Source organism: Alligator sinensis, unplaced genomic scaffold (genome assembly GCF_000455745.1).
Source record: "Alligator sinensis unplaced genomic scaffold, ASM45574v1 scaffold262_1, whole genome shotgun sequence".
NCBI classification, from domain to species: domain Eukaryota; kingdom Metazoa; phylum Chordata; order Crocodylia; family Alligatoridae; genus Alligator; species Alligator sinensis.
Window position 1 is genome coordinate 2,880,304 of NW_005841904.1, and position 14,994 is coordinate 2,895,297.

At 44.0% G+C, this 14,994-nt stretch overlaps 1 protein-coding gene across 11 annotated transcripts in view; it reads right to left on the bottom strand.

Moving 5' to 3' along the window:
- FSIP1 (fibrous sheath interacting protein 1) overlaps positions 1-14,994 on the bottom strand; it is a 173,182-nt gene that overhangs the window by 142,505 nt on the left and 15,683 nt on the right. For 9 of the 11 annotated variants that reach the window (XM_025197742.1, XM_025197743.1, XM_025197741.1 and 6 more), the window contains 4 exons: positions 13,553-13,736; positions 11,914-12,012; positions 9,955-10,109; positions 4,985-5,078 (listed from right to left, as the gene is read on the bottom strand). In XM_025197742.1, the coding sequence (XP_025053527.1) occupies positions 4,985-5,078; positions 9,955-10,109; positions 11,914-12,012; positions 13,553-13,736 (532 nt within the window). Of the gene's footprint in view, positions 1-4,984; positions 5,079-9,954; positions 10,110-11,913; positions 12,013-13,552; positions 13,783-14,994 lie in introns of all 11 variants that reach the window. The other 2 variants (XM_025197745.1, XM_025197744.1) reach the window with 1 other exon arrangement.

Below are 14,994 nucleotides of genomic sequence, written 5' to 3' on the forward strand. Positions count from 1 at the left end.
GGGAGCAATCGGCAGACCCAGCTCAGGTCTCTGCCGGTGGCACAGCAAGGGGGTGGAATTAAATCCTTCTCTGGCCAGTTCAGCCCGGACTGAGCATATTGGGAGGATGAAGAAGGCGCCGGGTAATGTGGGGCCCCTGCAGGATAGGCGGGGCAATCTGGTGGTTGCGTCAGAGGATAAAGCGGACCTCTTTAACCAATTCTTCACCTCCGTTTTCTTGTGCAGGGACCGGGACTTCCCTGCTGTGATAGAAGCCGGACGCGAGGAGATCGCCTTCAGACCTCAGGTTGGGGAGGACCGGGTTAGAGAGCTTCTGGAGGGGCTGGACGCGTTCAAGTCAGCGGGTCCGGATGCTCTCCACCCCAGGGTGCTGAGGGAGCTGGCTGGGGTTATTGCAGGGCCCCTGGCACGGCTCTACGAGCAATCGTGGTGCTTGGGCCAGGTGCCAGACGATTGGAAGGTAGCTAATGTGGTCCCCATCTTCAAAAAAGGGAAAAGGGAGCAAGAAAGGGAAAAGGGAGGACCCGGGCAACTATAGGCCCATCAGTCTTACCTCAATCCTGGGGAAACTCTTTGAGAAGATCATCAAGGAGCACATTTGTGATGGGCCGGCATCAGAAATGATGCTCAGGGGCAATCAGCATGGATTTATTAGGGGGAGATCATGTCAGACCAACCTGATTGCCTTTTATGATCAGGTCACAAAGGCCATGGACGCAGGTGTCGCGGTGGATGTAGTCTTTCTGGACTTCAGCAAGGCCTTTGACACCGTCTCTCACCCCATCCTAATTAATAAACTAGGCGACTGTGGCATAGACGCCTACACGGTCAGATGGATTGCAGATTGGCTGAAGGGTCGCACTCAGAGGGTGGTGGTGGATGGATCATATTCGACTTGGGGGGAGGTGGGTAGTGGAGTCCCCCAGGGCTCGGTCCTGGGGCCTGCGCTGTTCAATTTCTTCATCAGCGATCTTGATGTTGGGGTGGAAAGCAACCTGTTTAAATTCGCTGATGACACCAAAATTTGGGGGGAGGTGAGCACGCTAGCAGGGAGAGAGAGATTGCAGAAGGATCTGGATAGGTTACAGGGGTGGGCAAACAGGAACAGGATGTGTTTCAATACGGACAAGTGCAGGGTGCTGCACTTGGGTAGTAGGAACCAGCAGCACACTTATAAGATGGGGAGCTCCCTACTTGAGAGCACGGAGGCGGAAAGGGATCTTGGTGTCATTATTGACTCCAAGATGAACATGGGCCGACAATGCGAGGTCATGGTTGGCAGGGCTAACCGGACCTTGTCGTGCATCCACAGGTGCATCTCGAGTAGAGCCAGGGAGGTGATCCTCCCCCTCTATGCGACGCTGGTCAGGCCGCAGCTGGAGTATTGTGTCCAGTTCTGTGCGCCCCATTTCAGGAGGGATGTGGACAACATGGAGAGGGTCCAGAGGAGGGCCACCCGCATGATCCGGGGACAACAGGGCAGACCCTACAGTGAGAGACTGCGGGACTTGAACCTATTCAGCCTCCACAAGAGAAGGCTGAGGGGGGACCTGGTGACCGTCTATAAACTCACTAGGGGGAACCAGAAGGGTTTGGGGGAGACGCTGTTTCCCCTAGCCCCCGCTGGCATAACAAGGAGTAATGGGCACAAGTTGATGGAGAGGAGGTACAGATTGGACATCTGAAAAAACTACTTCACAGTTAGGGCGGCTAGGAGCTGGAACCAACTTCCAAGGGAGGTGGTGCTGGCCCCTACCCTGGGGATCTTTAAGAAGAGGCTGGATACTTACCTGGCTGGACTCATTTGAGTCCCGTTTTTGTTTTTAGGGTGTGTTTTTTTTGGGTTGTTCTCCCGCCCTGGCGGGGGGTTGGGCTAGAAGATCTATTAGGTACCTTCCGACCCTGTAACTATGAAACTATGAGCAGGCCCCCCTCCCAGCACAGTTTCTCTGCAGCTGAGGGCATGCGCTGGTACCCGTGGCTCCTGGCCTGAGCAACTGCAAGCATGTGCCCGCATGCCTTTTTTGTTACAAAGCACTCACCCTCTGCAGGCCAGACTAGCCTGCAAAGGTTGAATCAATTCAGGCTCCTGCTTTTTGAATGCCTGTCCCTAGCCCTAAAGACACTGATAACTTAAAAGTTTTCTAACATACCAATAAAAGAACCTAGCTTGTTTTGTCAGGTAGGTCTCAAAAGCTTTTCTGCTGTTGACCAAGATCCCTCAAACAGCTAATCCACTGGATGAGGCTTTTTCAGGGACATCGCAAAGCAGTTCGACAGCCACTGTAATAGCCCCATGCTGCTGAGGAGGATGAATCTCTGAGATAGAGACTATGAAGCTGGGAAGGAAGGGAGATAGGACTCCCCTTCCAGCTGATGATATAGCAACCTCTTGTATGATACTCCTCCAAGAAAGGGGACCCTAGTGGATATAAAGAAAACAGTGGCAGTAGTGGGGGATTCAATCATTAGCTGGGTTTGTGATGTCCAGGAGGACCACATGATAACTTGCCTGCTGGGTGCAAAGCCAGTAGAGGTTACAAGATGTGGATGCTGGGGAGAAGCCAGTGGTCACAATTCATGTGGGTACCAGTGACATGGGGAAGTGTGGGAGAGAGGTCCTGAAAGCTAAATTTAGGCTGCTAGGCATGAAGTAAAAATCCAGCAGGATATCCACAGCTGTGTTCTCTAAAATCATTCGAGTTCTTTGCACACAGCCAGAGAGAGAGGCAGAGCTCCAGAGTCCTAGTACATGGATGAGATGATGGTTCAGGGAGAAGGGGTTTAGGTTTATCAGGAACTGGGGAACCTGTACAGAAAAGGTGGACTTCACCTGAATTAGAATGTTACCAGACTCCTGGCACTAAAAATTAAAAATGGTATAAGCAATTTTTTAAACTAAAAAGTGGGGGAAGCCAAAAAACACAGAACAACATGCAGGTCGGGTTCATGTAACCCCAAAAGGGGGAATCATTCAGATGCTATACGGTCTTGAAGAAGATAAAACAGGAGTGGGAAGTAAAACTGTAGATAACGGTGAGGATAAGTCCTTTGGATGCTTTTGTTAACAACTGAAGAAAAATAGCTTAACTTCCTGATTAAGTGGTTTGTAGTAGACTTCTACCATAGCACCTCTTCTGTTCTTTCCCCGCATCCCCCTTTTACCTTTACGCACAAACTTCCAATATGTTTACCTCCCACCTCTTCCCATCTTCAGTGCAAATATTGCACCACGTCCTCTCTTGTTAATTTGCTTTTCTTTCCTAAAGGGAAATTCCCTACCATTCTATATCAATAGTCCAGTTCAGTCCAGTGATCTATCCCACCAGACCTCTGCAATGCTGATTAAATCTTAATTTTTTTTCCTTACTAAGACTTCTGATTCTTCCTGTTTGTTATGATACACACATCTATGACATGTGGCAGACTACCAAGTCTTTTCCTTCCTGTATTATCTTACACTCCATTTCAAATGTTTTTTTTATCCCTCATCCTAAGACTTCGACCTTTTGACAAAGCTGCAATTTTTTTTTGTTCATCTGAGCAACTTTTGTCACCAAATCTCTTTGAACCAGCCTCCTGCACACCGGGACTGAGTCCCAGAGGTCCAGCACTGCCACCTCCAACTCCCTATGTACCAAGATTGGGCCCTAGGGCCTGGCACTGCTCTCCCAGCCCCCCACATCGGGATAGGGCCCTGGGACCCGATGTCACCTTTGCCAAGCCCTGTGCACTGAGGTTGGGCATCCCATCTAGTGCACAGATCCCAGGATTTTCCATGCATTTGGAAATTTGGCAGGAAGGAAGCAGTGGCACCGCTCTCATGCTGCCAAAGTTCTAGACATGTGGAGAGACCTGTGGGCCAGATGACACAACGCCACAGGCCACATCTGGTCCATGGGCCAGGCCTTGAGTACCCCTGCTCAGAACCAAGACTACAGATTCTTACCTGGATTAGCTTTATAACCCTTTTGTCCCTCAAAGAGTTAACTGTTTTTTCCCCCCTCTCCTACCCACCTTGACTCTCAGCAGTACCTTCTCCTTTTTCCTCTCACTTCCCTACCTTTCCTATTCTAATCACTACTTTCTATTCAGAAGCTCTGCTTCTTGCAGTCCCTTCACAGCACCTGACAAAGAAAGCCCTGGGCTTACAAAAGCTTATGCTATAGATCTCCAATTTAATTAGTCTATAACTTGCAAATCTACCTTTCCTCTACCTATTAAGCACTGGACTCCTAAAGTGATTAAGTTCCAGTTTGCCTTGCAGCTGAGACATTCTCTTTCAGCTCACTTACATGTTTTCTGTGGAGCTCTTGCAGCAGATACTCCCCAAGCCAGGTGGCTCCCTCTGCCTGGCTTTCCTCAACATGGAAATATAGGCTGCATTCCCAACAAAACAGGACCTCTAAGGTCAGAGTTCCTGGCCTACAAAGACCCTTCCATCTCCTCCCCAGGCGTAAGCAGAGGAAAAGCTAGCAATGGCATTTGTTTGCTACCCATTGTGCGTCCTCCTAAGATACCAACAAGAGAAGTAGAGAACCTCTCCCTCAGGCATCTCAAGGTGGCAGATCTCTCAGCCTCCCAAATCCAGTAATCTCTTATGCAAAAATCAGAGATAGAAGTTATGCAAAATTCACCTATTCTGCTCTGTGATCCTTTAGCCTTCAAGGCTTTTCAGTCCCTTGAAGTAATGTAAAATTACTGCAAGCATGTATCTATCAAGCAAAGCTATGTTGTGAAGATGTGAGAAGCAGCAAAAACAATTAAGTTTCAGGCTCAGAAAAAATGTTTTTACACACTTTCACATGCAAGGACTATTTCATCAATAAAGATTAACAACAGCACTTATGAGAAGTAATTTATTAAACAGTATCTTAGAACTTATAAAATGTAGCTTTAGTCAACATAGGAAACTAAGTTTTTTAATCAACATACAGGTTAATCTTAGCAGAGTATTTAACATTTACCTGTCTTTCTTACTTACCAGCTCTCTCATGCAAAGATGAGGTTAAAGCTAGAAATGTATTTGTATTTTCTATCTCCTCATGACTTCCTGAAGCACTGAGAGTGATTACACACTAATAAAGAAAGAAAGTATGGAAATATAAAAAGGTAACATGAATTTACTCAAATTAGAATTATATTGAAAGACTCCCCCAACCATCTAGTCCCAAAGTCTATCAAAATTCAAGCAATACAACTTTTTCTTCAATCAAGCTTTTGGATAAACCTGGTTTCCTTACTACTTTTTCCTTCTTTTTGAGCCTCGATGAAGTTAAGGTACATATGTTTTTAAAGCTGTTGTTAAACGCTTCCCAGACATGATTACTGGAAATAAAAGTAAAATCCTTTCACTCTACACATCCAAATGACATGTTTCCAGATACACAAGTGTCATTTTACACTAGAGTGCATCCAACTAAACATATTCAGTAGCAACATAGAAACCTACAGGTCCACACTGCACAGGAAGTAAGATCAAACACTAGGTGCAAGCTCCAAAAAATAGTTCAAAAACTGCCATTGGGTGCACAAAATGAACAGGATTCTGCCCTAAATCTCTTTACATGCATTTCAGTCACAGCAGACTTGCAATAGTATTGCAATTTCATGCTCTCAGTAACCACTGCAAACCTAAGAGCAAGTGAATGAGATCCTAAATCTCTCTTTTTCCTCTCAAGTTCAGGCTTGTATCTCTCATATTAACTGCTTATCTCATGCTGAATTTTATTTTTCAAGCAAAATAAGGTGAGGGAAAGATGCATTGTTTTTAAATGTTAAGAGAAAAAAAATTGTGACAACCACCTCAACTCCCCATGCATCACACTTTCAAACAGGCTCTTAAAATTTTTGGTAGGACACATGGTGACTTTGTCAAGGTTTACCATTTGTTTCACCTCTGTAAATCTGTCCAAGTTTAACCAAATTACAAGCCTTTGGAGGGGAAAAAAAAGATTCAGTTCACATATGCTCAGGAGTAACATTTTGTGTGTTAAGGAATGAAATCTCCCTGAATTCCATGAATAAGTATGATCCATTCCCTCACTGCACCTCATCTAAACATGCCATGCTTACAGAGTAACTGAGTGTATTCCATCTCAATATTACAGGGGTAAAACCAGACACTTGAACTGAGAGCAGGATGCTTGTCTCACCTGTGTTTTTAATACCACTTCTCCCCAGACAGCACAACAGGAGTGTAGCAGGTAAAGATTACCAGTTCAAATACAGAAGGGACATGATCACATGGGGGGAAAGGAAGGGTAAATAGAGACAAGAAATCTTTGAAGACTGGGACAAAGATCTGAAACATGAAAGACTACAACTGGCTGAATGAGAAAAGAGAAGCACAGCTGACTCAGTGGGAATCACTAAGATCTCTCAAAAGACTGGAGTCCAGGGTTTAGAAAACTAGGACTGCTTGATATAGAGCCTTGAGGACCAGAAGCAAGAACATCTTCCTAGGAATTGACCAAAGCTACTTCCCTAAGTAGTACAGAAGGCTATCTGCTTTCTAAACTGTTATAAGATTTGGATAGTCATCTGCTAGAAAAGGGGCAAGTTTGATGGTCTATAGCAGAGGTATCAGATACAGCCAACAGGCCAAATTCAGTCCACGGAGCCCATTATCTGGCCCCCAATACTGCCCCAGTCCACAGTGGATGCATATGCAACATGTCAGAAAAGCCCCACATATAGGGCCTGGAACATGCACTGCACATGGCAGCCCCTCTACCAATCTGTGATGCACACTGCATGCAGAACCCATCTCCCCAGGATATGGGGCCAGCACCACTGTGGATCCACTGGTACACTTGCACCCCCGCTTTGATTCCTGCTCCGCCCAAAGTTTAAAACCAACTGCCTAGCAGTGGCAGCAGAATTTCTAGTCAGGCAGTGCTGATGGAGTCAAGTGATTTCACAGCTCTTATGTTTTACCTGATGCTTCCTAAACTCTTCATTCCACATCTGTTAATGATCCCCTCTTCTTTCTAATGGTCTTGATGTTCCGCCAATCAAGCTATCATTTGTTCTGCAGTTCTTTTGCCAGCTGTTCCTGGTAATGAATCTCCTATTTCATAGCTCTGCGGACTGTTTTTAACTCCTTCCAATAAAATTATATTTGTTTTTTTCTTCAATACAGCCCTAGGTCCTTAGCATATTAGTAAAGATCCTAATTTATTTTTTAGTGGAGAAAATGTGTTGTTTCATGTGATGATACACCTCATCATCTTCATTCCCCCCGTTCAAAGTTCTAGATCTGCCCATGTACATGCTGCATGTAGTACCCACCCCAACTGGTCTGGAATGCACACCACACACAGCGCCCACTTCAGCCCAGTCCAGAACCTATGCTGCACACATTGCGCCACCCACTCCCACAGCTACTCCAGGGAAAGTGCCATGTGCAGCATGGGTCCTGAACAGGCTGGGGTAGGCACTGCCTGCAGCATGCGTTCCAGGGCAGTCAGAGGAAATACAGTAAGTACTGGATCCAACATTGGGGGGTGGGGGGGAGGGTGGAAAGCAGGCAAGAGCAGTTCTGTGGTCCCGTTCCAGAAGCAGGGCTGGCTATGTGCCATTCATCTGGCCCATGGATCAGGTTTGACACAACTCATCCTGCCTGTGTTCTGTATCTAGAACTTACACAAAAAACACAGTATTAAAGTTGAAAAATCAAGCACCCCAAGTTAGGAATTGTCAAACTTAAAACTGGCTATACAATCTAAACCCAGTCTTTTTTTGTATAGTCTGTAATTACATAATCACAAAGAATACAGGATTCATGCCTCATTCATCACACTGAACAGACCTGTTTTAGACAGAGGATTAGTTAGGGTTATGCAGTTAAGAGGGTTATTTATTTTAGGAGCTTCATTTCATGCATTTCAAGAGTTGGAAGATGTGAAGTAAATAAAGCAGGGCTTTGCAGAAAGGAGGCAGCTGAATGATACCTTGAAGAACTAGACTGTATGCCTGCAACAAAGCTCCTTCTGGTTCAATTAAACCAGATTTTTCCTCATTTTCCAGGTGAGTGACTTCAGATCCTGTGGATCTTTTGCAGAAGTGCTGAGCATTCACAGCTGCTACCAAACTTAACTGGAACTGTTTTGGACACAATTTTTTCATATAAATGAAAAAACTCTGATTCTAATCGTCTCCAGTTGGATATTCATTGAAGATTATGGACACTTTCAACCTTAATCTCCCTCTGCATCTGTTCCCCTTAAGTAAAATGGGCAACCGTTTACCTCATTTCTCAGCTGTGAAAAGGGATTAACGTTTGTGAAGCACACAGATAATGAGGTAACTGGTACCACAGAAAGGTTATAAGGAAGACCATTTTTTTCTATATTCAGAGCAAGGTTTGACAGTGTGCATTAGAGGAAGTAATGGCTTAGACATTGAACAGTGAGGAAATAACAAGATGCTAAATAGCTGCTCACTACATGAGAATTGCCCACTCTGCATGAAATGAGGTAGGCCTATACAAAGCAGCTAGTATTTGTTTTGGATTCAGATTCAGACGATTTGGGGGGCAGTGATTCGATTCAAATCTGTCCCAAATCAATTTGGCTGAATTTGATTCGAAGATACGGCCGCCACCGAATTGAACAAATATCCAAATCCAACAGGCCCCAGCCCTCACCCACTATTCCAGCCCCATCAGTGGCTGCCCTCCCCAGCCTCAGTGTCCTGGCACTTTTTTAAAGTGCAGCATCCAGTGAGTGCAGGGCTTTTTTTTTTTTTTTTTTTTTTTTAAGTGCCAGGAAGCTGGGACCAGACAGAACAGACATTGATGGGGCTGAGAGAGTGGGCAAGGGTCAGGGGCTGCTCAGGGAGGGCTGAGGGAGCAGGCAGGACATGGGGCCTGGTGGGGGTCCCCCCATTTCCCTCCTCCAACCCCTTCTCTCTGCCCCCTACTTACTGGCACGGAGCCCAGGTCCAGCTCCCTGCAGTGGCAAGCAGGCACTGCACAAATCTCCAAATCTTCTCCGAATCAATTTGGAGGCTTTGAGTCAATTCAGACCTTTTTATTGGTCTCCCGATTCAATTTGGTGTTGGAGATTTGGCCTCTGTATTGGGCCAAATCTCCTCTGAATCGAATCAGCAACCAAAGTTCCGCACATCCCTAAAATGAGGCATGGACATTCACCTGGATAGCGCCATCATTACTGAGTATACCAAGTTTTGAAGGAGATATTGAGCTTCATATTTCAACATTTAAGCTAATCTATAACTGCTAGAGACCAGGATGAGGTGTATACGGGGGGAGGGGGGTGCATATCCCATCACATACACTTCAGAAGCAAGTTAACAGTCACTATAAGAGACAGAATACTGGAATAGATAGCCTTAATACCTGTCATCCTAGTTGCTCCTAGTAATGTTTCCAAAAACTAGGTCACGGACTATTTTCCCTCCCCGCCCCATACCATCACAGCAAATGGTGATTTACAACCTGCAGCATGAGGGCAACTTATCCTTTCTGAATGTTTATCCTAACAATAGATGGTTTTATTAACCAGAACCTTTTAAAATACTAATGAACTATTTATTGAAAATTGCTAATATAATGATCTCTACAAGTTACCCATACAACCTGTAAAAAGTATTTTTTTAAATAAAATTGGATGTCATACAAAAAAGCTATACTTTTTCAAATGTTAGTCATGATTTGTCAGTTATACATTGGCTTAATTTTTAAGAACAACTTAGTAGTTTCAAGTACGTCATAGTCAACGTAAGTGTAACTTTGAATAATTTTAGATACCCCTCAGATATCCAAGTAATGGCAGAATGCCTTGCACAACTTTTTCTTCCTTCTCATGTTGAGGTTCTTGGTCAGCCAGTAACAACTGAATTACAACTTGTGTTTGTGAAATCACGCTGTTACCTTATATAAGATGAAAGATATTTTATTAGTATGATAAAAAATGACATATTTCTAACCTGAAGTTCTTCCCAGAGTTTTGTCCTCATTTCTCTGCCTTGTTTTTTAATTGTTCTCTCTTGAGATTGTTTCTTTGCCAATATCTTGTCCAGTTTATTCATCTTTCTTATAGCTTCTTCAATCTTAGGATCCACATCTTTTTCTTCAGAAAGTTCTAGATTAGTAAAATGTAATGCAGTTAAGATTTAAAAAAGGATGCTGGCTTAAAAAGTTTTAATTAAAAGAAATAACAAGCCAATTAAAGTGCCAGGGATTTTGCCAGGAATTTCAGTAGGAATACAGTTCTTCACTGGCATTTGTAAGTATGTGGTTTCTACTGTTGGATAGCTGCAGCAGAATAAAAGTAAGGGTTTTTCTAGCAGATATCAGAGCTGCTCTTTGACCTGAATAACTATCTCCAAAGCCAAGGGAGGGAGTACTAGACCCAGTTAGGCACAAAGATTAACTGTGGTAGAAGACAGAATTCACCATGAAGGATATTAGTAGTTCTACCAAGTTTAAATATCTGTTTGGGCTCAATATGCATTACAAGCACAGAAGATAGCTAGGACTGTCTCTTCTAGCTGGCCTGGATCTTGCTGAATTTGAACCTGAAACTACTGGATTCTTGAATGGGGCTTCATTTAATTAAGTCCTGTATTTAGGACAGAAGAATTCCATGTACCAGTACAGGCTGTGGGCTGACTGGCTGGGCAACAGGTCTTTAGAAAAGGATCTGGAGATTACAGTGGACAGTAAGATCCATATAAGCCATCAGTGTTGCCAAGAAGACTAACGGAATACTGGGCTGCATTAGTAGGAAGGTTGCCAGCAGGTCAAGGGTAGCGATTATTCCCTTCTATTCAGCGCTGGTGAGGCCACATCTGGAGCAGTGTTCAGTTTGCCTCCCTGCACCCCACCCCACTACAGAAAGGATATGGGCAAACTGGAGAGAGTTGGATGGGGAGCAGCAAAAATTGTGAGGGGGTTGGGGCACATGACTTATGAGGAGAGGCTGAGGGAACTGGTCTTATTTACTCTAGAGAAGAAAAGACTGAAGGGGGATTTAACAGCAGCCTTCAACTACCTGAAAGGGGAGTTCAAAAGAGCATGGAGCTAGACTGTTCTCAGTGGTAGCAGATGACAGGACAAGGAGCAGCAGTCTCAAGTTGCAGCAAGGGAAGTTTAGGTTGTATATTAGGAAGAATTTTCTCACTAGGAGGGTAGTAAAGCACTGGAACAGGTTACCCAGAGAGGTTGTGGACTCGCCATCCTTGGAGGTTTTTAAGACCCGGCTAGACAAAGCCTTGGCTAGGATGATCTAGTTGGGAATGGTTCTGCTTTGAGCAGGGGGTTGGACCAGATGACCTCCTAAGGTCCCTTCCAACCCTAATTTTCTATGATTCTAAGTCACAAATGAGCAAGTGGCAGATGAGTGGCACAGAGATGGTCCATTACTTGACCAGAATTGGGCCTTGTGCAAGACCATGGCCTACGGGTTCCCAACAGATACATAGGGAGCCCTGCAAGCCACGTGACAAGACCCACAGGATGGGAGTTGGGCACCCCTATTTTAGAAGGCTTGCACCATTGCTCTAAAAAGTTTCACCATCACCAAGTTCTCCTTGCTTATTTGCTTCTGAGCTGACAAAACCCAGCGTAGCATCAGGAACTTGGGTTGGTTTTATTTACCTGAACCTTTTAGAATCCTAATGGCCTATTCACTGTAACATCTAGTACAGCCTAATGAGTACTATTGGGTAATTATACCCACTAAAATATGAAATGTATATCCTATGTGTAAATTCTTAACTTCATGCCACATGCACAGTTATTGTTTTCCTTCTTTTACTGCATTAAAAACATACACGCATTCTTAATTAAGTCCTCTACTGACATATCTTACTGCCACACTTAACTGAAAGAAGTGAGGAGAAGGAATCGAAACTGCACTATTCACTTAATACATCTCATAATACCTTCTTTTACATTAGATGACTGCTCTTGAGAAGCTTTATTTAAATTGGGAGGCTCAGTTTCAACACAATCCTCTCCAGAATCTGAACTAGAAATGTATTCTGAAAAACAAAATCAATAATAATAATAATAATAATAATAATAAATTATTTGAAATAATCTATAATTAAAGATGACTGAAGCAGTCATCAAGAGAGTTAAATACATTTTTTCATGTCAATCATAAAATACACTCATTACAATTCCCCACTGTATGGAAAAAGGGTACTTATCATTATGTTGTGATCTGGGGGTTAAAACACAGGACAGGGAAATCAAGGTACCTCTTTTATTCCTAGTTCTTACACAGAATCTCTATGGGTAGAAATAGACATTGCAACCGAAGTGTATCAACTGTGTTAGGACATGTCCAACACACACATAACTGTGGACAAGCAGGTGATATGTTCCCCTAGATGCAAGACAGAAAGTAACCCAGGGAATCTCTGGGCTCCATGCTGCCGCAAGTCAGGTCCTGTGCAAGCAAAGGTCAACACAGTTCCCAGTATGGGGCGGTGTAAAGGTACATGGTGGCACAGGAGCTGGGGAATCCCTGGTGTCCCATGCCTCCACATGGGGACTTAGGCTAACCTGTGCCAACAGGGTTCCTGGCAAGGAGGTGAAGGGCAATGTAAATTTCCTGGATGCCACTCTTCCATATTCCTCAGCCTGAAGACAGCTTGGTGCAGGGACTACACAGCTCCCACTCTGGCCCATGCCTCCACCTGAAGCACAGGTCGGCACAGGTCCCAGCCAGGGAGGTGCAGGTTGGCACAGAAGCCAGGGAATTCCCAAGGCCTTGTGCCTCTAAACTGGAACCTGCACCACATCCTGAACCAATCCAGAGGCATGGGTCAGTGCAGATCCTGGCATGGAGGCACAGGGTGCTGGGAATTCCCCAGCTCCTACTCTTCCCTGTACCTCCTTGTCAGGACCTACACTGACTGAAGCTTCACACAAAAGCACAGGTCAGCACAGATCCCAGGACAGGGTGGCACAGGAGCCAGGGATTCCCCAGCTCCCCATGTCTTCATGACAGAACCAGTGCTGACCCAGGCCTCCGCATAAAGCACAGGTCAGCAAGTCCTATTGCATGGTAGCAGGGGGCCTGCACAGGCTTTCCCACTTGCAGAGATGCCCCTAGAAATCCATGGACACCCAGGGCATCTCTGTAAGTTGGACAAGTCATATAGATGTTCTGCAGCCTAGAGGGATGCAATCCTACCCAGGACTTAATCCCCCAAACTTGCCCACACTCTACCACAGTAGAGCAAATAGACATCAGGCACAATAAAGCAACACAGTGATTTGATACGATGTGTCTATTTTCTCAGAATTTGTGCCACCACAAAAATTATTAAAGCAGCACAAACACTATGTCAGGCAACATCGGTTTCAACCCTACATAACTTTGAGGCAGCAGATAAATAACTTGTTCCATTTACCAACCTGTAAAACAGCAGTACAGTTTACTTTAAGTGCACAGCTTCTGATCTAGCACTATATTTATTATAGCAGTATCTCCAAGCAGAATCTAGCCAGTTATTCAAATACTATCTTCTGTAGAGCTAAGCAACAGGTTGAAGTCAGTCATTGTCCTACCTGACAACTCAGAATTCTGCATCTGCTGGAAAATGCAGGTAGTTTCCTCCTCCATGGTTTGTTGCAATGTACTCATTTTCTGGGTTTTATATTTCACTCTACTATCATACTGGTTTTCTTCTGGACTGCTCTTTCCTGAATTGTCTTGTTTATGATCACTATCCAAATCACCTTGATAATCCACCTAAAATTGGGTAAAATTTAATACTAATCACAAATGTAGGAATGACCTGTTAGGAAAAAAAATCATGCATTGTTATGAATGTTAAGAATATACTTGCAAGTATTCTTAGCCAAGGATCTCAGCCTTCTTTACAAATAAAGTAGTACTCTCAACTCATACCAAGAATGATCTTTCATAGAGAGCTGGCTAATGCATCTCTCTCACAGGTTCAGTGTCATACTAAGTGGCAAATTTGGGATGAGGAAGAAATTTTTCTCCATGTCAGATTGGAATGGACCTTACATGTTTGGCATGTACACTGATGAATTTCCTGCTCCTAGAAGGCACCTGGCATTGTGGTACATTGACCTCTCTTATTCAGTCTTTGGGAGATAGGCAAAGCCCTACTCCAGCTGAAGTCTTTGAGTTTAATTTAGGGGTATCTGGGCAAAATTTTAAATGGGCTAACTACAAGAGTGCAGGCTAGATTATCTGATAGTCACTTCTAGACTTTATCTGTAACTATGACAAAAAAGCCTTACAATATTTGCACACCGAACAGACACTTACCCACATTATATTATCTGAATTTAATATGATAGGCTGATAACATATAAAGCACTGTCAGCATGATGGTATTAGCATCACCAAATCTGATTAGTTCCCATCATTTTCAAGGCTTCTAATTGTCAATCTAGTTACAATATAAAGCAAATACTACTAGTTAAAGTAAACAAGCAGTTAAGTGAAATAAAAAGTTACAAAATAGCGGAGCTGAAGTACATTGCTATATACTTAAGCATTTATGTACTTGGTCAAAAAGCAGATAACCAGAATTTGTTACAGTGTACGGATTTCCCTCGCTTTATGCAAGTTCTGTATGTGCGAATTCAGTCTTATGCGATGACACTTTTTATTCCAAAAATTCATTATATGCAAGGTAAATTCACCCTTATGCGATCGGTGTGGTAGAAGCCCGCAGTCAGCTGCTCTGTTAAATGCATTGTGGGAGTGACATACGCCAAAATATAGCCTCCTGTGTACATCTGTTCTCCTCACTCATTGTCTGAGACACGTTTCTGTAGTTGCTATTCCCATTATGGTAACATTCACCACAACCCTGTGCTTGTGGGTACTGTCTGCTGTTGGTGAGTACCAAAACTGTCTTGTAAAAGTGGTAGAAATGGGTCCAGGGGTCAGTACAGTTGAGGTCTTGGAACATATCCCTATTTATTACATTGTAAAGTGGGTTTCCTTTACGCAAATTGGAGTTATGCGC